Source organism: Syngnathus typhle, linkage group LG3, assembly GCF_033458585.1.
Source record: "Syngnathus typhle isolate RoL2023-S1 ecotype Sweden linkage group LG3, RoL_Styp_1.0, whole genome shotgun sequence".
Classification (NCBI taxonomy): domain Eukaryota; kingdom Metazoa; phylum Chordata; class Actinopteri; order Syngnathiformes; family Syngnathidae; genus Syngnathus; species Syngnathus typhle.
Window position 1 is genome coordinate 8796958 of NC_083740.1, and position 25185 is coordinate 8822142.

The following is a 25185-nucleotide window of genomic DNA, read 5'->3' on the forward strand; positions in this document are numbered from 1 at the left end:
CAAATATTCCAGAAAAACCTTTTCTTCCTCCTCTATTCATTTGGTCAGAGGAGTGAACGTGAAATGTAAACCAACCCCACCCATCTGAATTATTCCTTTTTTTTCATGAAGTAACACCAACAATGGCATACTTATGTATATGGTTTATGTGAACAACTGAGCATATGCAAATGTCAAATGTCTTCCTATGCTCTCATTTTGCTCTTTGTGTAAACCACCTTCATACTGTCTTGAGCCCTCCCCTATCCTAACCAAGACAGCTGAAACAGCCCTGATAACCAATCACAGGGCTGACAAGGACAGATGGCCCAATTATTGAAGTATAAGAGAGCTGTACACTTCTGCAAACCAGTCACGCAGGACACATTTTAGAGAATGCACTTGTGTCACCACAGTTCACACCAAGATACTGCACAGATTTTTCATTTGACTTTTGCCATCCTGCCACTATGTGCCTTCTGATTGCTCTTCTAATTAGCTTCACTGGTGAGTACAAAGTAGATTTTCCAGAACATAATGTGCTGTTAGTAGGCTTTTATTTGTAACCTTTAATTGTTTGACTAATTTCTTAATTAGTGCTTTACTTTGCCCGCAGGATGGTGCGTGTAAACAAAAGGGCTTCTATCTTAAAAAACATTTAAAGTATCATTCAGATTTGGCTGCTTATTTTTTACTTTTTATAATTTGGTATTACGCTTCTGGTTCAGTGCAATGTTTCAAGCTTTCACTTGGAAAAGAATTCCTTCGTAAATAATTCACCGGTCTGACGAGACCATGTCTATTTGATTTTCACTTGTCCCTCATATGTTTTGGTGCAGTTAAATAAAAGATGTGTACAAAAGTCAAAAAGGCCAGCACTAGCTTTTATTTATTTATTTATTTTTTCAGAGCAATTGTATTGATTAAATAGTATGACAAATGCTGTACAAAAAAAAATGCAAGAGCAAAATAAGTTAATCTCTGTATTACACATTAGTAAGGTGATCTGTGGGGGTTTTAGCAAAAATATTGGCGTGTTTGTAAACTTGATATACTGTTAATAAGTAGCATTTGTCTTAATATTCACCCAGTCAATGCATAATTTTTTTGTTAAATGTGTTGAACTTTGAGAATAAATTAAAAACATTATTACCCTGCAAAATCTGTAAATGAAATGATGACTCGAGTACGGTATGAAAATTATTTTCGGTTTTGCTTGAAGAAATTATTCACGTAGGCTACTTGGAGAAATAACAGCTAGTTGTTAACAAATGATTTTAAACATTCATGAAATTATTGACTGAAACGAACAATCTCGGCGGTAGTAAAAAATGGCTCTAATACAAGTACTGTATAATTTCCAGTGAGAATGCTGAACTGATCAAAGATTAAAAAAAAAAAAAAAAGTACTTTCACTATTATTCCCCAATCAAAAGTTTTTGGTGTGGTGTGTTTTCTTTTAGGCTCCACCTCCAGTGTTCAGTTTCTAGCTCCAATCAACATGGGTGGAGTTTTAGGTCAGGTGCAATTTGACTCAACGTCACAGACGGCCGCTGTCAACGTCACTGGTGCTGGATCATGCGGTACCATCAATCTTTCCCTCACTGAGTTTCCGGTCATGTACGGCCACTTTGTTGATCCGTGCTCAGAGGCAAACATTGGCTCTAGTGTTTTCACATTCACTGCCAATCCCACGTCAGATGAAAGCTTCAGTGTGTCAAGTCTATTTGATCAGCGCTCAAACCTGGATGATCTATCGCTGACTTTGCAGACCTGCGACAACCGTCGTGTGTGCGCAGTTGTAAGTCGCAGTCAAACAGTCTTGACAAGTCAGGCTCGGTTCACTGGAAGGATTTCAGGTAATGTTTACATTCGTCGAAACGCTCAACTAAGCAACTCAAGGCTCCTACTAGATCTTGTTACGATCGGTCAAGTCAATGCATCCTCGACCGACATGACACTCTTTGGCTCAGTAAGCTCAACTACAAGCTGCGATGTTCTTCTTGGTAGTTTAGATGAATCAGCTTTAACAAATCTGAGTGTCGTTGAGATTGGAACTCCCTTGCAACCTAAGAAATCTCGCCTGGACTTAAGTGACTATGATGACAACACAGCGTTTCTCATCCTTCGCCAAGCTTCAACCTTCATATGTGCTCAAATCTATAATGTACCCGAGAAACAAGTGAGTGCCCAACTTGATATGAAAGGAATCCATGGATACATGCGCTTCCGTCAAGCTTCCCCTTTTGATCAGACAGAGGTGAAGGTCAGCCTGAGTAACTTGCGGAGCAGGGTGGGTCCTTTTCATGTCCACAATTTTCCTGTTCCTTCAGGCAGGTCATCTTCTTCTAACCTGTGCTCCAATGACAATTTGGGCCCCCATTGGAATCCATTTGGTGTCAACGTAACAGCCCCGACATACCCCAGTGGACCTGGATCGACACATGACCTTTACGAGGTTGGAGACCTCAGTTCCAAGCATATGTCCCTCGCAACTAAAAATGAAGTGAATATGACATTTAAAGACTTCAACCTGCCTCTTTTTGGACATAATAGTATTGTTGGCCGATCCATTCTGATTCACCTAACAGATGGTTCCAGGTATGTTTGCGCCAGCATTGGCTATCCCGGTGAAGTCATTGTAGCCAGAGCTACTTTTAGGAGCCCATTGGTTGGTGAAATGTGGCTCACCCAGCTGAAGGACCACCCCCTCTCTGATGTATCCAACTTTTTGGTTTTGTCATATGGAAACCCCACAATGGCCTCAACCGTAAACCACAACTGGCATATCCACGTGTACCCCATCAGCTCAGAGCGAGACGATGATGAGACACGCTGCAGCACAGCAGGTGGTCATTGGAACCCTTATAATGTTGACACACAAGATAGCAGTTATGCTCTCCACTGTGGCCCGTCCAATCCTCTTTCCTGTGAAGTCGGCGACCTTTCTAATAAATTCAGTACCCTCAACCTCAGTGCCACAGTTGGCGGGGTCGAATCGAAACATTTCTTCACTGATGTCACTTCGTGGTTGCAAGGCTCAGGCGCTATTGGTCGTTCTCTGGTCATCCATCGGGCGGGAAGAGGAGGGTCAAGGATTGCATGCGCTAATATCACTATGCTGCGTGTACCCAAAGCAAACCTAGGACCTTGGTTTGGCCCTGGCTCATCCACTGGAAATGTTCAGTTATACCAATCTGTCCCCAATGGCCCCACAAATATAGCTGTGTCCTTGTCCAACTTGAATGCCATAGCCGGTGGCTACCACGTTCACATTTTGCCCATCAAACCAAACAGCACAGAACCATGTTCCAATGCAAATATTAGAGGACACTACAACCCACTGTCTGTCAACATCACGCTGTCCCCTCCACCTGGAAATGGCACTGTTGACCAATATGAGATTGGCGATCTCAGTGGAAAATTTGGGCTGCTGACTGACTTGAATGAATCGCAGGCGATGTATGTCGACAGCAACTTACCACTAACTGGGCCCCACAGCGTCGTGGGAAGATCTGTTGTGCTTCACTACAGCAGCAACGGATCAAGGTGAGCACACATGTCGATGGGCGTGTATCCATTTAGGGTTAGGGTTAGGGTTGGGGTTAGGGTTATTCTGAATGAATAAAGGGTGGGGCAAGGAAAAGTTGTGCTCCTAAAACAGAAAGAAAGGCTAACTACCTTTGGAAGTAATGGGAGATGATTTTCTTTCTTTTTCACAAAAATCTGGCTCTTGTACAACTTGTCATGAATAGGCATTGTGTGTTCAACACAGGCAAACCTGCTGGGATAGAAATAGAGCTTACTTCCCTTTTGAAGGAAGTCAGGTGTAGAGTCCTTTGTAACAGACCCCCCCCCCTTTGTTTAAATATAAGGATAAGTCTCCATTTATTAAGTCACTCAAAATATTGTGTGAAAAAAAGGCCTTTCACAGACTTTTGTTTGATATGCATAAAAATGCACTTTTTTCACAGACTGCAGTGTGCTGACATATCTGCGGAGAGAAATACAGATGGACAATGGATCCTTGCCATGGCTGTGTTTAATGGTCCTTTAAATGGGACAGTCAGAATGGTAAGCATTGCAAGTCTTCAGCATCTGCTCCCGTAGGTTGGCGCACACTAGTTATGTAGAAAATCTTCACAAGAATCACAAATGTGTGATTTTCAGTCCTCCTTGACAGCTGTAACTTAACATGAGCCAAGCTGCCACAAAAACATGTGAGACTGCATTGTGCCTGTTGTGCCGTAGGTTGCGCAAGGGAGGTAAAGGATGAAAATCTTAACTTGTCATCCATTTCTGGCAGTAAGAATCTAAATGCCCCTATGAAGCGCAAAAGAGAACAGCTGTGCCTGTCAGCTATCCTCCTGAGGCACCATGCTGAGCCCGGCAAAATCTATGGAAAAGAGCTAACAACTTAGTATTTGCATGTGAGGTGATAGCTTGGAGACAATCAAAATGATTTAACATAAAACACTTCTTTGAATCAGAATTAATTCTGCTTGCAGAGCAAAAAAAATGGGAAGCAATGATTTCTGTGAGTAAGCAATTATTACATCTCTGGTTGATCTCTTCCAGGTCCAGCAAATGTTTCCTGATGGAAGTAGCGGTGATACCACCCTGGAGGTGAATCTACTATCTGCAACCGTAAGTATTGCATACACGTACAGATGTTTTGCTTGTTTGGCTGTTCACACCACTGCATACGGTGATATTTGAAACTTTGTTTGAAGTAAAAGTGTAGTTTTTACAACATTCAGAATTTAATTGCGACATACAAGTAGGTCAGAAGCATTTATTATGCTGAGCCAAATTAATAAAATGCGTATGGTACATAATCTGTAGTTTTATTTGTTGTTTTTAAATTTATTCTTTCTTTGTCAGGCCGAGAGCATGGTGGTATGTGTAGGTAAAACATTCCATAGAGACAAAATAAGCACTTTTGTTTGACTGTTTGCTGCGACCTGAATACGCTTCCGTAAATGAGAAGCAGTGGTTTAATTTAAGTGGTTTAATTTAATATGCACCATTACAAGAGAGTAAATGAACATCTGATATTTGGCAGTCAGCCCTTCAGCTACATTACTCTGGCTGCATCAATTATCCCGAAGTCCTTCCAACATTTTTACAGACCCCCCCTCTTTTTTTTTTTAATGCTGTACTACTGATAACTTAACTCCCCCCCCCCCCCCCCCCCCCATTCCAAGTTAAGACCCACCCAGTGGTATTATTGCTGTACCTTTGTTTGTTGTATGTTTTGATGAGCAGATATCATTGCATTGCAACATTTGTAGATTTTGTTTTGATTCCGAGTAGACAAGTATTCTGTAGCAGGATGTTGGTAGTGCAGTGATGTGCAACTTTATAATATTTTATACTTGTCAAGGATCTGATTTCAAAGGGCTAAAGTTAATTTGAAATGCTCGATGACTAAGAAAGCAATGACCTACATAGATTGCATGAAATTACGTGTCATTTTCAGGGAAATGGTCTTCCAGATTAAGAATGACAGGTGTTTTTATTGCTAAGTACTCATTGAAGAAAATATGCACTCATAACTGGGTGTGTTGTATGTGAGAATTCTCAAGGGGAAAAAAAAGCTTGAGCTTGTTTTTTTGTTTGTTTTAATGTCTCTTTGCAGCTGACCGAGGCGTCACTGTTCATATCAAATAACCTTATCGGCGCCACTGATAACAGCCAGTGTAACAATTACCAGGGAACCTATAACCCTTTCAACATGACATCAATGGTAAGACTCGAAAGCTTCAAGTGTGATAGCTAATCTATACTGAACAATGACAAACACATATATTCATTTTTTTAGAGTTCTAGCTGCTCTATTGACTATCCTTTGAGCTGTGTGGTTGGGGAGTTATCTGGAAGACACGGTGCGGTCAGCCTGAGGGAGAGACAGCTCTACACTGACAGCATCATTCAACTTTTTGGGGATCACACAGGTGAGAACTGAGTAATGAGGACCTTCAGTCACGTGCCCAATAGGTAACCACTTCATGGCTTTTCTACACATGCTAATAATTAACTCAGATGTAAACCTAGAGTGTATTTAGAATGAGACGCTATCACTCTGTTTATTTAGGAAAGCGAAAATGCCATGCCCTAAAAATAAGTTTGTTACAATATATTCACAGTGGTCAACAGATCTTTAGTGCTGAAGGATGGTGAGGACATCATTGCATGCGCTGACATTTTCCCAGGATCTCCCTTTGCAGACCAGATCTTCCCCAGAGTTACAAATTTCAGCAGGTGAGTGAAAGAAAAACATCCACAGTCTATTACTGTAATTTGTATTAGATCTACATGTCATACAGTTTGAACTTTCAACTTCACCTATCATAACCTAGACATTATCACAGCAGTCGAAATGCGTATCGGTAAACCCCGCTCTTTTCTCCAGATATCAATTCCGCAGTCGCGTTGCTACTGTCCTGCAAGTTGAAACGGCAAGAGTGACCATCTTGGGTTCCTCTCCCATGCCTGATGCTGAAGGAAGATGCCAGCGAGTAAGCTACATGATATCAGGTATGCTGTTGTTTTTCATGCAATAAGACAAATGAATAGCACAAACTAAGTAAATACTTTTGTTTAAAGTACTAAATTCATTATGAAATGTGTCCATTATCACAAAGATCTCTCACAAAATATCAAGTTTATTTGCATTCTAATTCTCAAGATGCTCTAGACCTACTCTGATCGTGGACATTTGGACAAATATCGCCTTGCATGAGTTTTAATTCACCAGTAGGGACAGTCTGCTGTCTATTGTGTGACTGAACGTTGTCTTTTCCTCTAAGGTAATGTCAGTGAAGCGCTTCTGAGAGCTGTCAAAACCAGTGAACTAATGGGCAACTTCCAAGAGTCAGACGATTGCGACCTCAGTAAGTGTATATATTCAATATTCAAGTGTAACTCATAAATGATCCATGTGAATATGTGTATGTATGCAGTCCTAAATAGTGTGTGTTCCATGTAAACACCCCTGTAATCCTTACTATGTTCCCAATTGAAGCTGAGAATATTTGAATCATTATGACGTGTGATATTTATCTTTTTTTAAGCATCATTATTATTTTTACCTGATGTGCTAAAGGAAAGACGGGTCAGCTTTGAAATCAGCACAAAAAAATAATCTAGAAATGTTTACTTGCGTGTCCAACGTTTATTAAATTTGTTGACAATAACAAGTATAATTATTATGGTTATTTTTAGTAATGGGACTACCCCTTGGTGTACCGCACTTTTTGGCCTAAGTCACTTGGAATAAAAAAATATATTTAATTTGTTGACAATAACAATTATAATAATTGTATCATTATTATGGTTATTTTTAATAATATGACTTGGTGTACCGCACCTTTTGGCCTAAGTCACTTGGAATAGGCTCCTGCTCACCCAGAACCCTAATGAGGACTAAAAGTACAGAAAGAAAGAGAAGAACTGAATTGCTAATAATAGTTTAGATGTGAAGAGATTTCCAAACGTTTAATCCTTTTTGTGAAAAACCTTATCTGATGTTTACAGGGAGTGCGGCCGGAGTCCTGGCACCCAAACACATTGTCGTCGGCTTCTTATTTGTTGTGGGACGTCTACTTCTGGCTACACTTTGAGTGTCATAGGCCACTACCACACCACCGGGTTCATCCACTGAATGTAGTTGTACTACGTTCATTTTGTTTTTACTTGTCAATTATTTAACTGGTGCTTTTATCAAGTTTATGATAAAAGCACCAGTTAAACAATCCACTGAATGTGTTCATGGAAAGAAGTATGGCATAGCATCATGGCCTCATCTGATCTTTTCATAAATCAGCAAACTTGATTTTTCATTGCGTATATTTCTCATGTCATTTACACTGTTAACAGTACCGTATTTTCTGCACTATAAGGCACACCGGATTATAAGGCTGACTTTCAATGAATGGCCCGTTTTAAAACTTTGTCCAAATATAAAGTGCACCGGATTATAAGGCGCACCTTCAATGAATGGCCCCTGATTATACGTCGCACTGTCGAGAAAATTGGAGGTTTTTAGGTGGGCCTTATAGTGTGGAAAATACGGTATTTGCTGTTGTTTATTTGAACATTCCTAGACTTCTGTCTTAAAGTATGCACTCTAAATGTTTGTTTGTAAATCGATGTACAGTATACTGAATAAAATCCATGGTTTGTATAGTGAGTCACTGATCTTTAATTAACAAAGAGAGCTGCGCCCAACGTGAGCAATATGGGGCCGAAAAAAAACCTAACCATGTCCACGGAGGAGGTCGAGGACATAAAAAGGTCACTTGATAATATATATCAGATTAAGTAAGAAAGAATATAAGAATAAATTAGAGGATAACAAGAATAATATTAAGGGGATATGGACTCTCCTAAACCCCATTATTAGAGAATGTACCGAACAACATAAATGACCTAAATATTTTGTTATAAATGATATTGAAAATTATAATATGGATGATGAACAATGACTTTTGGGAGTTTTCAAGAATTTGAATTATTTGTGTACGTGTGTGTGCGAATGGCCACCCATCAGTGAGGTATTTGTTACCCTGGCAACCACACTGAAAAACATTCTAGCTATGCCCCTGGCAACAACACCTGGTCTTGCTGAAGTGGTTATGTCCGAAATGCTGATAGATGACTGACTGACTCTTAAGCTTAGTAGCAATGACAGCATGGAAACACGAAAGGGCTGCTTTCCTTCATTCCATTTTCGAAAAACCTGTGAAACTTGCAGTGATGTTTAAATAGTTTTTGCAGTCTGTAATTTCTATGTCAAGCAGTGTTAGCAATTAATTCAAAATTCTCCATGGTGGAACATCTCCACCTCTTGCCGGTATTTGAACAATTAGGGCTCTGCAGGAGTCTGTCATTAGTCAACACTAGATAGTGGGAGCATGTTCATTATATTTATATTATATTTATATCATATCAACCGTGCTCTTAAAGTTTACATTTTCAAAAAGCGCGTGAGACTGATTTGACCTCTTGACTGTTTCTTTTACCTTTGCATTATATTTTACTGCTTACCGTTGCCTGTATTGTGCAATGTGAGATTTGCCTCCCAATGTAAGTTACATAACATATGATCAAAGTCAAAGTCTGCTTTATTGTCAATTTCTTCACATGCCAAGACACAAAGAAATCGAAATAACGTTCCCACTATCCCACGGTGACAAGTTACTTGGCTCCTGTACCTCTTCCCAGAGGGCAGAATTATTGTTAAGATTTTTATTCATATCAACTTGGGGGGCATACAATGATTGCACATAAAAAAAATAACGCGGCGAGGCCAATGACATGATGTACTGTATATACGAGCACGCAAATATGGGCATGGCTGCATCCCTCCGCTGTTACTGGAACAAACCGTAGTCACGTGAACGACGACGTCATCAACGAAATGGCTGCCTTCTGTTAGTAAACCAAACCCCGAAGACTTGTTGTTGACATTTTGTCTGCTTAATCGCAAGAACCCCGCGCACAAGGCGAACGCACCCGGGTGTGTATTCATTCTTTGATGTACTGCATATGGGGCCATTTGACCGTAAAGCGTGGAAAGAACTTCAAAGTCGAGTCATTTGGCAGATGCGGTCTATTTTCGAACGAACGACACGTTTGCTCATCCCACGTCTGTTACTTCAACCCACGTTATTATTCGTCATAAAAGCCGAGAGCGAACCTGAGATGCGCCGTACTGGGTGTTTAAAACATCCCGATGATGTTCTCCTGTTTTCCAAACACACCCATAGCACACTGTTGTTGTTGTTGTTGTTGATGTTGTTGTTGTTGTCGTTACTGCATAGCTGGCCTTAAAACACACTAAGCCAAATGTAATTTTATGACCAGAACACGTTCAACAATTGTGTGTCCTATTATTAGCAGCTCACGATCGCAAAGAAAAGGACTTTTGTTTTTTTAAGAGACACGTTGTCAATTTACAAACGTCAATTGCATGCGAAGCGATGGTAACGCCCATCGATGTAGAAGCCTGCAACGTGATTGGGGGACATTTGGCAGCGTTAATGTGACTGAGCAGTAAATCCACTTTATTACACAGCGTTCAACACTTCATAGTTTATGCTGTATTATAACGAGGTTATTACAATATCAGAAAACACACAGATATGTACAATGCTACAGAATTACAAAGCATTCCCTGATTTCACATGGAAAAAAAAAAGTTAGTTGCAAACAAAAGTATGGCAACATAATTGTGATTTAATCATTAAATTTTAGTGAGTCTGCATCACAGTCGAGAATGCTTCCAGTTTTGGTTTAAGGCCTGCTTGGCATTTGGGGTGTTCAAACTCAGCTGAGATTAGATTTTGGACAGATCTGATCAGATGGAATGGATCAGCCCATAATTTGCATTTTACATGCAAAATCAGCAATCGGTTGTAATTTGCCATTCGATCCATTGATCGGGTCCGCAACAAAAGACATCTCACCAAACACAATCTCATTCCCAGGATGTTCTGTGCTGCCATGTACCAACATATTTAGTGCTGTCTGTTGGAGTTGGCCTTATATCGTACTAAGAGGTGTTTGCACTTATTTGGTTACCTCCACCAGAAAAGCATAGTGTTCAAGCTGTTCATATTAGCTCTAAAAAGATTGTTCTAATGGTACCTAATCAAGAGTCCTGTGAGTGTACTACTTCGAAAATTTGTAAAGACACCTGTTGCTGAATCAGCATGTTACAGGGGTTAAAGATCGAGACGTGATCTGTGAGTTACACGTTAATAGACAGCCAGTTAGAGTGAGTCACTCCTCCAGTCATCCGAAGTCTTCGTGTCCTCGAAAATGTCTGGTAATATCACTGCCTCAGGTTTTAAATGATCAATATCAGAACATTGTGGTTAATTATTTTTGCTTGTATATGTACTTTGCAAACATCCAGACTGAACTGTGTCTTGTGAATGCTGTTTCTCTGTATTTCCCGCTGAATTAAGTATTTTTCTGGTTCTCGTCCATTCAGACAGAAACATGTCTCCAAAGATCACAGGAGAGCTGCTCAGGCATCTCCGCCAGGTGATGAAGAATTGTAAATATTTTTCTGAGCCTCTTCAAGCTTATATCATCCCATCTGGTGATGCCCATCAGGTAAAACATTATTGCCTCTTTATAAAATTGTTTTACTAGAAACTTGCTCTATTTAATAGCTCACACTACTGGTGCTTTTGTGATTCTGCACCCATTTTCTGTTTGTCTGATCTTTCGAAATGAATTCTTGCTTGTAACCTTCACCGAATTGTTAATGATGTATGTGGTCTTCCTATGTTTTATGTTTGTAATGTCTTTGTGTCTTTAAGAGTGAATACATCGCACCATGTGACTGCAGGCGGGAGTTTATCTGTGGTTTCAACGGCTCAGCAGGTACCTGTTCTAATAGTACTTGTTTTTGTTTGTGCACTTTGTCTGTGTTTGTCTGTAATTTATCCATTTTTACATTTTACACGTTTCTTGTATTCTTGCACTCTTGTACGCTGCTGTGACAAGAAAATGTCCCCACTGTGGGAGGGAGCAAAAGGTTCAGAATATGAAACATTTGAACAAATGCTGATCATGCCAGCCTCAGTTGTGCTTTCCATTTGGGATATAATTTATAAGGTAATAATGCAGGGTGACCGCCCGACTTTCAGCTAGTTCCAAGTTTTATTTTTTTACTCATGGGAAGTAAATGAAATTCTCATTCATCAGACTTTATGAACATTTAATTTAAGAGATTTTAACTTTGTTTTGTGGAGCAGTAATTCTCTTTCGATATGCAAAAGAATGTACTGAGTTAAATATTCAAACAGCAACAGTTGCTTCGGTTTTAATTTTTTTTATACATTACCATACATTTAAGTACAGGTTAGTTTTATATCACTTAAAGTTACAGTAGCTCATAAGCTGCCTCAAATTGTGAACACTTAAGCTTGCTATGCTACTGTATTTTAATGGTTGTTATTTTGCTGGAACTTGGAGAGGCAAGTATTTTTTGGGGTAGTAAAAATGTAAAAGGTTTAAGAACCACTGTTGTTTGGGACAACAACGAGCCTTTTGAGTCATGAGTGACTGTTGTGATGTACAGGTACAGCCATCGTCACAGAGCAGTACGCCGCCATGTGGACTGATGGCCGTTATTTTCTTCAGGCCACTCAGCAAATGGACAACAACTGGACCCTTATGAAGATGGGTAATTTACACCCTCATGTGCTTACATCAAAGATATCAATAAAGATGCAGATCATTTGGAGTGACTGCACTGATTCTCTTTATTTTCCTACACCTTTTTTTATACTGGCCTTGGCACCGACTAAGCATTCTGGCATGGCCTTAGGCTTTTGCTGACCTTATGTTACCTTATGCTGTTGCTTTATCTGCAGCAGTAATGCTTCATATGGTGCCTGGATTGTCGGTGTTATGGGAATTCCTTGTTGTCTTAATGCATGAAGTCGTTATAGACGTTTGTCGCGTTGCCGTCGTAATGTGACCTTAACGTGCAAAAAAAGCCTGTGACCTATTTCAAGCAACTTTATCTTTGCAAAAGGCAAGGTGTATCGACACAATGGAATGCAACGGTGGCTTGGTAAATTCTCATCTGTCATAAAGGCCCTCCGAAAGAAGTTATGACTACAACGCGGCCCGCGAAAAAAATCAGTTTGACACCCCTGAAATAGATACATCGATGTCTGCGTGCCTCTATTAATAAAAATATTGACAAATCTTGGAATTCAACAGCTAAATAGGCATATACCCAAATAATGTATTTCTTCAACTGTCATACAGGACTGAAGGAGACGCCGTCGCAGGAGGACTGGCTGATTAGTGTCCTGCCAGAGAACTCCAAAGTGGGGGTTGACCCTTGGATCATTGCCGCAGGTATTTTCATTTCATGCTTCAAAAATTCCTTGCTGGAGATGCAACCGATAGCAATGTGAATGCTTCACATTCACACTGTGCTGCGGTAGAAACAGTCAATGGCCACATACGTTACACATAGTAGCATCCAAAGTGGTCGCCTGATGGTACTTTACTGAAGTACTCTGGAAGTAAAGCTTTCAAGCAAATAGTCACAATTTTTATGTAGTAGTTGTCATGGTATTGAATGCAGACTTGTGTCCAAACTTTTGCCTGTTATTGTGTTTGAAACTTTTACCATGTGTTATTTTTCTCCCTGCATCTGTTCCATGTCAGATCAATGGAAAGCCATGTCCAAGGCACTGACCAGCGCGGGCCACTCTCTCATAGCAGTGCAAGAAAACCTCATTGATGTGGTGTGGAGTGACCGTCCACAAAGACCAAGCACGCAGCTTCGTACCTTGGGATTGGACTACACGGGTCTGTACAACATGTATTACTTAATATACTGTTCTCTCGCTATTTGCGGGGAATAGCGACCAAGCCCTGACATGAATGGTAAAATGGGTGCAGGGGAGTAGCTCCACGGTGTGTTCACAGGGCTCGCTTAAATTAACCATCACAAACGTAGATTGCTTTGAGCCTTAAAAAGGGTCTAGCTCCCTCCCAAAAGCAACGCAAACAGCATCATGGACATTGCTGTGTTCCGACACGCACATCGCCATGTAAATTCAACAGGGTTTTAGGCTAATTGTCCCAAAAACTGTTATTCACAACACTGCAGTGCATGAAAATGTTAAATTAAAAGGAGTAACAGACTCATTGAAGAAGAATATCCATGACCTAAAAAAAAACTTTACATCTGGATTTTAATGATTTGCTAGATCTCTGATGGTAATTTGATCAATATCGATATCGATTCTATACGAGGTAAAAGCTGCAGATAAAGTAAATGATGTATATAAATTTCATGAATGAATCAGGCAAACATTTCTTACTCTTCTGTGGTTTGAAAAAGCCTCACACATTATGTTGTGCTCATCTTACAGGTAATGAATGCCTTGTACATGCTGAAGTTCAAATGGTCACACATTTATTTGTGTGCAGTGAATTACTGTGCGGCAAGAGTGATTGTCATCAACAATTACTGCGAGTTGCTCATCAGGTCTGGTTGCAGATTTTGTCGGTTTCGCTCAAGAGTTTTTCACTGAATATTTTTCTCCGGACTCAAGTTCAGACCTTGCTGTGTGTTGCGACGGTGAACTTCTCACAACTAATACTCATTATCCACTAAATTTGAAAGATGATGTCCACACTGGAATATAGCAATGCCCGTGGCACCATGCCGCCCCCGGAATAAAAATCTATGAAACAAGGCCTTTCTAGCATACATGGCTCGGGATAGGCTGTTGTGTGGCTGTGGCCTTTTCCCTTGCTTGGCCTTCCTTAGCCTTCCTTAGCTATGGCATTCTTGGCACACTAGTTGAATCCAGTGAGCGAGGCTCGGATCATTTTTCAGCATAAGAAAGCATTAAAAAAACACAAAAGTTCCATCTTCAAATCTATGTCATATGCTCATACTCAGCTGTTTATGTGAGGCTATGAATACATGGCTGTCATATTTTACGGAACCAGAAAAGGGTCAACTGCATCATGTTCGCTGTATATGCGAAGAACCCTTTTTTTTTTTTTTACACCTGAGCGCAAAAACAGTGAACTGGTGAGTTTTTCACCATATAACGGAGGATGGGTTCCCCCCAAAAAACAGTCAACAGATTTGATTTGATTTGATTAGATCAAGATCATGTGATTGATCGAGTCTTCTTATTTAGGGATGTCATGCCAAGAATATCACATTGCTAGAAAAATTTGCGAGTAATTCAGAATGAATGAATTAGCAAGTAGCAAATTGGGGATCACTAATATATGCAATTGTCTGAGATTGTCTCTGATTTTTTATATGTATTTGTATTCTTTGTCAGAATTTAAAAAATAGGATTTACAATTAGCGATCAGATTAGACTTGTTTTTCTTCTCTTTTAGGTGTATCCTGGCAAGACAAGATCACAGCGCTGCGCGCAAAGATGGCAGAACGAAAAATGTCCTGGTTCATTGCCACAGCTCTGGATGAGATAGCATGTAAGAATTCAGTCATGCGAATGACCTCAATGTGTTTTCGCTGAGATAATGCAATCTTGCATTTGCATTTAAGGTTGGGTTTTAGTTGCAATGTTGTATAAACAAGAGCAACCAGAGTTCACACCTCTCTGTCAAGGTCAAACGCCATGTTTTCACATGGAGATGCAATCTCACCACTGATTTATACTTATGATATTCATAGACTTAATAATTGCCTCTTAATTTTATGCATTGAAAACATTTTAACATTGAGTTGTGCCAATCCAATCTAGTGATTTTTTTTCAGCTGACCAGTATCAGCTAAAAAAGAATATTCATTCACTCACTCACTCACTCACTCACTCACTCACTCACTCGCTTACCTGTCTGTGTATTTGTTAACGTGTTGCTTTTGTTGTAATTTGCTTGGTTTTGAAGTCACACAGTGAGATAAGAATCCTGGGGTGCAAAAATATTGCCAAATTATGCGGCACCAATTATATGTTAGAAATTAAAAATATGTCCCTAATTTGCACAGTTACTGCACTAGAATTACAGTCATATATAAAAGTATAATGTTGGGATACTTTTAAGCTAATAACAGCGGGAAACGAGACAATTTGCATGCATTCTTTTTTTAAGGCAATTCCAAGGTATTGGATCAGGGCTTGTATTGGCTAGGGCTGGGCAATATATTGATAATCTAGATATGAACATTCACAGTATTAATATTGACAGTTAAGGTGACACTCGCTCTGCAAATAAAGCTCAAGCCGTACGTACCTCCTTTCTAGTTTGGCATTGTTCGACAACTAAAGCCAACCAATGACAATCTGACAGACCAAGAGAGAAACACACAAATTCACACGCATGAGAAATCCATTTCCCGGCACATGCATGCATTGCCAAACTGCAGAAATGCAGAAAATGCAGTGTATTGTGTATTACAGCGATACGAGCTTACAATTTCATGTGTGCCTAAAAAAGTCAAGCTTGTATTAAAAATGTAGACGAGCGTTGCGTACCTCGCCGGTCCAATTGATTGTCCAATGACTTTTCTTTGTGTGTGTTATTCTTGAGGAATTACCGATATGTCAGACTTGTAATTATATGTATGAATAAATGCGAAAGGCACAGTGTAAATAAAAACTGTCCTTGTAAACGGATTAAAAATATCTATGCACCACTGGGTAAATGAAAAAAAATATTATGACAACTCGACTATGACAAAAAAATAACTCGGCATGCATTTTATTACAACTTAACAAAAGATCCACTTGCAATAACCATATTTTGAAAGACACAAAATCTATTGTGATCACCTCTTACTAGTTTAACGTGTGCATCAGCCTCACTTCTCTTGCATAAGTCAGCTTCGATACAAGATCACGATCCAAGGACCCCGGGACGTACGGGTGTCCATTTGAGCATCTTGTTGACCGTGCCTGAAGAGCTCTTAGTTCTGATTGTTTGCTTGGAAAATTCATGATAATTACATTGATTGTGATTGTCATCAGTTTGTATTTGGACTAAATAGACATTTGGTTTGAAGGGGAGTTGCTCAGGCATCTGCAGAGGATCATCACAAAAAAAAGATGTAAAAAATTGGGCTGTTTATATGTGAATCTCCTAGATATGAATATTGTTAAAAACTCACTTTATTTCAGCAGTTCAATGAAAAAAGTGACATTTGTATATCATATGCAGTATATATATATATATACTACCTACACACAACATGAAGTCGTGTACAAAAGTTGCAGTTCTGCTTATTTTCTCTCAAATGACTTAAGATGGTAGCTCAATCACAGAATATATCACAGACCATTGAATGATCATACAGAATATACCGCACAAAGCTTCTAGTTTTTAAATAATAATTATGATTATGGTGTTTTTTCTTTTTATTCTAGGGCTTTTCAATCTCCGTGGTGCAGATATTGAGTATAACCCTGTCTTCTTTGCATATACTATTGTGGGGATCAACTCAATAAGGTTGGAATTCAATTCATTTGTTGCCGAGGTTTTTTAGTGCGCATTTTTAATTCATTCAAATGTTGTGTTCTTTATTACATTCATTCTCAACCAGTGTGACAGGTCATAAGGTGTGTGTATGTATGTGTGTATAGGAGAAATTATCCAATTTAATTGAATTGGCCTGATTTTTTATTTTTTTTGCGACAGATAATGTATCATTCTTCCTCTTTTCTTCAGTGACCAACATAGTGACATTTAATTTGTCTATTTTGTTGCTACTTTGCCCAACCGCTAGTGGATAACTTATTTCGAGTGAATGTGTTCTCGAAACTTAATAAATACATAAATTAATAAATAAACAAATAGTATTTTCAGTCCACTTTCTTTTCACCTGAATCTTTCTGCAGGCTTTTTGTGGACTTGAAGCGTCTCGCTGATCCAGCACTGAGAGACCATCTGCAGCTAGATACGCCCAGCTTATTACCTGAGTTTCACATTCAGACATTCCCATACGAAGCGGTCTTCACTGAGTTGCAGACCATCTGCACCGCACTTGGCCACAAGGACAAAGTTTGGATCTGTGACAAGGCCAGTTGTGCTCTCACGCAGGTCATCCCCCAGGTGAGGGAGGCGAGACGGGATGATTGTCAATTTTTTAAAGATGTACCGTATATGTTTTGTTCCCTAGCCATGACAGCTTTTAAAAGGCTTTATGTGGTATCATAAAAAGTATTCCAAGTATTTTCAACCGGTGACCGTTCCATTTTGTTGTGTATACAGGCGCACAGGTCCACCATTCCTTATACCCCTCTTTGTCTTGGCAAGGCAGTGAAGAACACGACAGAGATTCAAGGAATGAAAACAGCCCATGTAAGATCGACCCCCTTGCTTTTTTTTAAATCCACGTAAAACCATGCATGCGTTTACATATCAACATTTATAAACCGCATCTGTGGCTTTATTCATGTGTCACAAATAATCTCTCATTTTTCTGATAGATCAAGGATGCAGTCGCTCTGTGTGACCTCTTTGCCTGGTTGGAAAAAGAGGTACAGTTATATGATTTTCACCATTACAAAAATGATCTGGACTGTATTCATAAAGAATCCTCGGCTTTCTTGATTTTCAGGCTGAACCTTAACCTACGGTCTAATCACCAATATCGATAATGTTATTTTCCTTTTTTTAAAAGAATGAAATAACATTGCAAAACTTTTTGCATTGAATGTTTTATGGGTCACTCACGGGACTGCTGCAAACAACTCCAAAGACCTTTTCAACTCCACTTCTAGTAATTAGCTCAGCAGCACTTTTTTTTTTTTTCAATAACTTTCAGCTTTTCTTTGATCAATTCTTACAATTGTTACAAACTAACTACACTACTTAACTACTGTAATTGAATGTCTGCCCTTTTTGAATTGTGTCATGAGGAGCCACTCTTGCACAAGGATTCTTTATAATTGTGATCTCAGATTTCTAACTAAGTTTATTCATATTGTGGTTGAAGTTAATATAGTCAATATAATACTTGCAGATCTTAAGTACTTCCTTCAATGTTTTGTGCCTTGGGGAAACACATCGTATTTACTGAGTTTGCTGTCATTTTGTCATATTGATCATTTTATAGATTCCAAAAGGCACTGTAACAGAAATCTCAGCTGCTGACAAGGCTGAGGAACTACGCAGGTGATGTTTGTATTTCCAAACAAATTCATTTTGTACTTTACAAAGCTGTCTGATGACAGGCTCTCGAGTTATAACTGCCTCGACAGGATGTAGAAAAACATCCATCCATCCATCTATCAACCAATTCAATGTATGTCTTAAGATTGAACCCTAACCCTATGCACAATTTAATCATTAAACATTTTAGTTTTGGTCTATATGTAAAGAATTTGTATTCTTGGGGGCAGTGCATTGCATCAATTGTTAGCACATCTGCCCCACAGTCCAGAGGTTCTGGGTTTGAATCTCAGTTCCAACATCCATGGATTGGATGGTTGGATTGGATGTTAATCTTTGAAGCACCAAAAGTAAGCCAATTGAAATTTTCCAATGTATTTTTGCAGCCAACAGAAAAACTTTGTCGGCCTCAGTTTTCCGACAATCTCCAGCGTTGGGCCCAATGCAGCAATCATACATTACAGGTCAGAAAAGTCAAAGATGCACTTTGATTTGTTTGGCATTTGTTTTGGTGTGTTTCTAATACACTTGTCTTTGTAGGCCTCTGCCTGAGACCAACAGAACGCTCACCGTCAATGAAGTTTATCTCATCGATTCCGGAGCCCAGTACATGTAAACTCGTTGTTCTCACGCAGAAACTTAATGGGTATATGGTTTGACTTGTCTGCTCTTTGGCAGTGATGGCACAACAGACGTCACACGCACCATGCACTTTGGAATCCCGTCTGCGTATGAAAAGGTGCCTACCGCGCAATTTCTATTTTTGGCCTGAGCAATACTATAATCAGAAGAAATGACGTCCTTTCTTTATTCTCTAAGGAATGCTTCACTTATGTACTCAAGGGACACATTGCCGTCAGTGCTGCCGTTTTCCCCAATGGAACCAAAGGTACCACTTAAAATTTAAGTTTGGATGACATATTGTTCGGTATTCACAAAACAGTGTCGAAGTTTCTATGGGTCTATGTATTTCTGGTTATTTGAAATTGATTTAATGCTGAATGAATGAATAAACTATTGTCTTTCCCATGCGCCGTTTTAAATGAGGATAGACTAATACTGCTGAAGAGTGATGTTGCACACTTCACAGCAAGTAAACAACTGTGACTGGATGGTTCGTTTTGACCCAAGGTCAAGGCGCCATAAATGGCGTGCTCTCCAGAGCCACCTGAATTTTCTTAGCTGCCCAAGATCTCACCCCGTGGGGTCAAAATGATCACAAGAACGGTGAACAAAAATCCCTGAAAAACACAGAGGGACCTAGTGAGGGACCAATATAACAAGACTACTGTCAGTAACACACTACGCCGCCAGGAACTCAACCCTGCTTAAGCCAGTACAGGCCCATCTGACGTTTGCTAGAGAGCATTTGGATGATCCAGAAGAGGATTGGGGGAATGTCATATGGAGTGTCAAACCTATATAACTTATATGTATGATTCGCCACAACATAGGTGCTTAACTAGAAGCCTGCACACATTTTTTTCCAGGTGTGTGACACTCAATCTGTTGTTAAGCCTTCTATGTCTTTAATTGCGTTGACCTACATGCACAAACGCTGGCAGTAAATTCATTTCACTTTTGCGAAAGCTGTTTAATGACACTCAAGTGAAGTTTAAACGAAGGCCAATAAATAACAAATAAGCAAATCAATTATGCTGCTTTAAGAAAGATCCGCACTAGTTTGATAATAAAAGTATATCAATACATCTAAAACGGATATACTAAGAGTTATTGATAGTCACGGTTGTACCACCTTTAAAATGTTAAAATTTAAATAACAACACTTGTAGACAGATGATACAATAAGGGGATAAGATGAGGGTTGTCACAGAAAAAAATTATTATATACATTAAGGCACCGCTGTTTTTAATTAGTGAAGCATTTAAATACATGAGCAGTGTGTGTTCACTTTTATACTGTGCTGAAAATGAAAATTTTTGTTAGTTTTTTTCTGATGACTTTGGCACATTTTGAGAACCATTGGAATTTTTTGCAAAACTCTTTGCACAAATAACAAAACCTTGAACCAGATTTCAAAAACTGTAATCAAAGTTTTCCTCGTCAAAGCAAACAAGTTTTGCTTAACCTTCGTAAGAATGGTATTTATACTGCAAACAATGAACACAATTTATCGAATTAGCAAGAACGCAATGTGCCAGTTACACACTGATGGTAATAACAAATAACAAATTAGGCTCTTACTTTCTGACAGAATGTAGGCTATATGTCATGTTAAAGTTATACTTTTATCATAGTTCTGCAAACACATACTGCTTGACTATATACCTTTTTTACACTGTCCAGGCCACCTGCTGGACTCATTTGCGCGAGCAGCCCTGTGGGAGTCGGGCCTGGACTACCTGCATGGTACAGGTCACGGCGTCGGCTGCTTTCTTAATGTTCACGAGGGGCCCTGCGGCATCAGCTACAAGACTTTTGCTGATGAACCTCTTGAGGCTGGCATGATTGTCAGTGATGGTATGGATTGACACACTAAGGCAGAGCTCACCAACTTTTTCAGTTTTAGAGATAAAATATCATATAGAAGCCTTTTTAAATATACATTTTCTTGTTTAATTCGTAGAACCAGGGTATTATGAAGATGGAGCTTTTGGTATCCGACTGGAAAATGTGGTTCTTGTTGTACCAACAAAGACCAAGGTGAGACTTTAAACTGAAGGAAAACAGGTTCTACAGTTTGTACGAGTGTCCTTGATTCGAAATCTGAGCTATAACAGTGTGTTCTTTGATCTCCCCTAGTACAACTACAGAAATAGAGGTAGTTTGACATTTGAACCCTTGACGCTGGTTCCCATCCAAGTCAAGATGATGAACACAGAGCTGCTCACCCAGAAGGAGGTAAACACGTTCCACACCGTTTCAATCGCATTCTTCTCAAATACTTGTTTTACAAGTAGAATGTTTGACTAAATCTCCTACGTGTAGTACTAAAAGCATATTTGCGTGTCCTTGTGTTGTTAGCGGGACTGGGTGAACAAGTACCACAGGATGTGCCGCCAGGTGGTAGGGGCGGAGCTGGAGCGTCAAGGCAGAAAGGAGGCGCTGGAGTGGCTCATCCGAGAGACCCAACCCATCGTGTGAAGACCACGATGGCCGGGAGTACTGTGCCATCTGGTGCTGTGCAGTCGTCAGTGTTTTTACGTGTCTCAACTTCTTTCATGGCTCTTCTTTTTTTAACACCACGTCCTATCAAGAGTTTTATTAAAGATCAATGAAAATGAATCAATGTTTTATTGGTGTTTCATAGTCTTACTGTCACATGATCTTCTTGGCACAAACTCATTCATCACTTTTGTCTTGGAAAGTTTGGAATATGGTGTTGAGTTACAAAAAAGAAGAACAATTGCAGAAAACTGAGTACACCACAGTATATGCTTGCAAAACATTGATCACACACACTTCACTTTTTTTCATCCACCAACTACAACCAAATTTGATTTTCTCAAGCATTGGTGGTTCAGTGGTAGAATTCTCACCTGCCACGTGGGAGGCCCGGGTTCGATTCCCGGCCAATGCAAGTCCCTTCTTAAATTTCCCTTTGGGGATCAATAAAGTAATTATCGTAGTGTGGACCATTGACAATATACCACAATGACGAATATAGTGATTCACTTAAGCTTTGGCCATGACTTTTCCCTAATGAACTGGCCTGTTATTAGGTACACTTGGTGTACCTAATGGAGTGTCCAAGTGACGTCACAGATCAAACAGCCAATCAGAAAGTGGGGGTGAGGGCGGGTGTGGCACTTTTCACTTAAACCAGGGGTGTCAACCTCCTGTCCTTGAGGGGCCACGTTCCAACATGTTTTCCAAGTTACCCTCGTTAAACACACCTGCGTGAAAAGTTTTAGCTCTTTTCACGTTCTGCAGTAGCTAAAACTTTTCACGCAGGTGCACTTAACGAGGGAATCTTGGAAATCATGTTGGAATGCGGCCCCAAGGACTAGAGGTTGACACCTCTGACCTTTGACCATGATATAATGAATGATTAGGTTAAAAAAAAAAGAATAAATAAATAAGTGTAGCGAACGATTCGGTGAACGATTCTTTTGAACAAAAAGTTTGAGTGAACCGATTCTAAAGATTCAATTCACAAGAACTGGAATACTAACTAGTACAAAACACTGCATACGACCATGGGCTGCTAGGTCAAAGTAGCCGACTGGTTAGTGACACGGTTCTTGCTTGGTAAGGATTTTGTTCGCAACACGTTCACTGACGTTGAGCACGGGAAGGAAGGCAGTTCACCCATTGACTCGGTCGCGAACGGGAAAGTCAGGATTCGTTCTCTCACTGATCGATTCTCGTGATGAACTGGAAATGCAAATCACTGACTCGTTCACTCACAGATCCGTTTAATTGATGAACGGAAAATGCAAATCAAGACTCGTTTGGGAACAGGAAATTACGTCATTTTCTTCTTCGTTTTGTTTTACGGCGAGGTGGCACCAGCTTCAATGGGCATTACCGACACCTACTGGTTGGAGTCATATGAACTGAAAAAAGAACAAATCACTTTAGGAAGTGTATTGTATTGATGTGTATGGGTTGTTTCCACGGGATGTTAAAAAGAACGGATTATTGTGAGTGTGTGGGCGGGGACGATTCGTTGAACGATTCGTTTGAACGAATCCTTTGAGTGAACTGATTCTAAAGATTCAGCTCACCTAAAAGAACTGGAATGCACATCACTATACTATTCCAGCACTGAATCAAAAACGGAAACTTAACAGCACATCGTGACCTTTGACTTGTCGGAAACGCCTCTGAAATTGCACAATTATACAGTTCCCAATATGTATCGCTTGTAAGAACCACACATTTTGAACTTCCTTGAAGTTTATGGGCTTGGGTTCTAAATCCATCATCTTGTCATAACTGTGATGAAATCATTGCAGCACTGCAAAACCTTTCCAGAGCTTCAAAAATGCACCAATGTTTTCACAGCTGTTTTACTCCATTTTACACTTATAAGAATGTAATGTCCCACATCTAAAGCTGCATGTAAAAATATGGCGGGTCCAGGATGACTCCACTGTTGGGGTCTTGCACATACTCCTCAATGGACGGAAGGGGTGAAAGTGTAATTTGCCTGGCTGTGTCTTCTTCATCCTCCTTGGCTCCCACGGGCAGCGGGTTACTATAGATGTAATAGATTCTGGAGTTGTCTTTAGCTGCATCTGCTCTCCGAAAGAAGGCCAGCGGGTTGATGAAACTCGTTGACCGCTTCACCGCCCTGACCGCAACAGGGTCCACTGGCTCCCCGTGGGTCACTGCAGTCTCATACACTTGGGCTCTCTTTGATTGCCTGGAAAAATATGTCACTTATTATTATAATGATACACCATTTTCCTTTTATCATTTTTTTATTCACTGTTGTCAGCAGTCCAGCCTTGGCAGATGTCTGCGCTTTACTGAGAGACATTCTGGTCACAAATAATATCATTGGAGGCAAATATAATGCATTGTGCTGTTGTATGTGTGTGTGTCACCTGCTGCGGTTGTAGCACACACTCATGCAGTAGATGGCGGTGATGATGAGGATACACAGGGCCAAGGAAATGATGACTATGTCAAAAACTTTGACCTCTGGGATGGAGAAAACACAATAATGTGTTTTATCTCAACATCAAAATGACTTATGATGCTAGCGAATATAAATGAATTATATACTAGATATTTGATGAACTAAAGCGACAACTAGTGGCAATAGTGTATATTGCCAGTGTCTCTCACTTCACTAATAGTATTTGTATGTAAACAATGTAATGTAATCAATGTAAACTACAGCATTTTATAACTCACTTAAAATAAAATAAAAAGGTACGTAGTTGCCAACATTGTTCTCCCTGTGAGTACAAACTGTTATATGGACCTTTAGCAAGGCTATCAAACTAATGCTCAGTCAGCTTCATGTACTTTTTTTATTTGATTTACTTCTCATGTGTGACACATGCCTACCAGATCAAATTATTACTGGTGCAACACAGTAGTTGTGATTACAAACTAAATGTAGTGGAAAACTAGAAACTATACTTGAGTGGTGAATTCTAATTGCCACAACTGTGAGCATAAATAATGAATGAGTTCATGGACATTAATTCGGGGATTTCAAATAAATGTTCAAACGAAGCACCTTCAATCAGTGTAGTTTCAGTTTCAAGTTTAGAATACCACTGTGTGATTTTAATGAAAAACTTAGCACACTTTTATTGGACCCAGGTTTAGCTCCATAGGGGCCATTGGAATATTTATTGGTCTACATTAGGGGTCATCATAATGGTTGCCTGCACGCGCTAAGTGGCCCACATGAGTAGCCTGTTCTAATAATAGTTCACAAGAGATGGAATATTGTCATTTCCGAGAAACTTTGTAGGTAATCATTTGAAAAAGTAAACACTTGTCGAAATCTACAATACAAATAAAGTTTAGTATACTATAAGTACCGCTTTGTTAAATCGATATCGATAATTATTGTGATGAATCATTAGGAGAATGAATAAAACTAAACTAATTTGAGAATATTTTTTATT

At 39.6% G+C, this 25185-nt stretch overlaps 3 protein-coding genes and 1 non-coding gene across 4 annotated transcripts; 3 read left to right on the forward strand and 1 right to left on the reverse strand.

The window, feature by feature from the left end:
* Positions 1-326: 326 nt before the first annotated feature.
* On the forward strand, positions 327-8167 carry cusr (Copper-only SOD repeat protein). The gene is made up of 10 exons (XM_061274067.1): positions 327-486; positions 1443-3528; positions 3954-4053; positions 4558-4626; positions 5621-5728; positions 5804-5936; positions 6129-6243; positions 6395-6519; positions 6792-6875; positions 7519-8167. Exons 1-10 carry the CDS (start codon positions 450-452, stop codon positions 7602-7604), a joined length of 2943 nt encoding a protein of 980 aa, XP_061130051.1. The 5' UTR covers positions 327-449; the 3' UTR covers positions 7605-8167.
* A 1204-nt stretch (positions 8168-9371) lies between these two features.
* On the forward strand, positions 9372-21874 carry xpnpep1 (X-prolyl aminopeptidase (aminopeptidase P) 1, soluble). Its single transcript, XM_061274836.1, has 20 exons — positions 9372-9502; positions 10982-11106; positions 11316-11379; positions 12080-12184; positions 12778-12870; positions 13186-13329; positions 14893-14988; positions 16881-16962; positions 17352-17565; positions 17725-17814; positions 17943-17993; positions 18572-18630; positions 19014-19091; positions 19168-19239; positions 19306-19366; positions 19447-19516; positions 20936-21109; positions 21216-21292; positions 21392-21490; positions 21614-21874. Exons 2-20 carry the CDS (start codon positions 10990-10992, stop codon positions 21731-21733), a joined length of 1866 nt encoding a protein of 621 aa, XP_061130820.1. The 5' UTR covers positions 9372-9502; positions 10982-10989; the 3' UTR covers positions 21734-21874.
* Positions 21875-22098: 224 nt separating this feature from the next.
* Positions 22099-22169, forward strand: trnag-gcc (transfer RNA glycine (anticodon GCC)). The gene has a single exon. It is a non-coding gene; the product is annotated as a tRNA-Gly (tRNA).
* Positions 22170-22848: 679 nt separating this feature from the next.
* On the reverse strand, positions 22849-24566 carry si:dkey-246e1.3 (uncharacterized). The gene is made up of 2 exons (XM_061275247.1): positions 24145-24566; positions 22849-23960 (listed from the first exon to the last, which is right to left on the reverse strand). Exons 1-2 carry the CDS (start codon positions 24168-24170, stop codon positions 23645-23647), a joined length of 342 nt encoding a protein of 113 aa, XP_061131231.1. The 5' UTR covers positions 24171-24566; the 3' UTR covers positions 22849-23644.
* Positions 24567-25185: the final 619 nt, after the last annotated feature.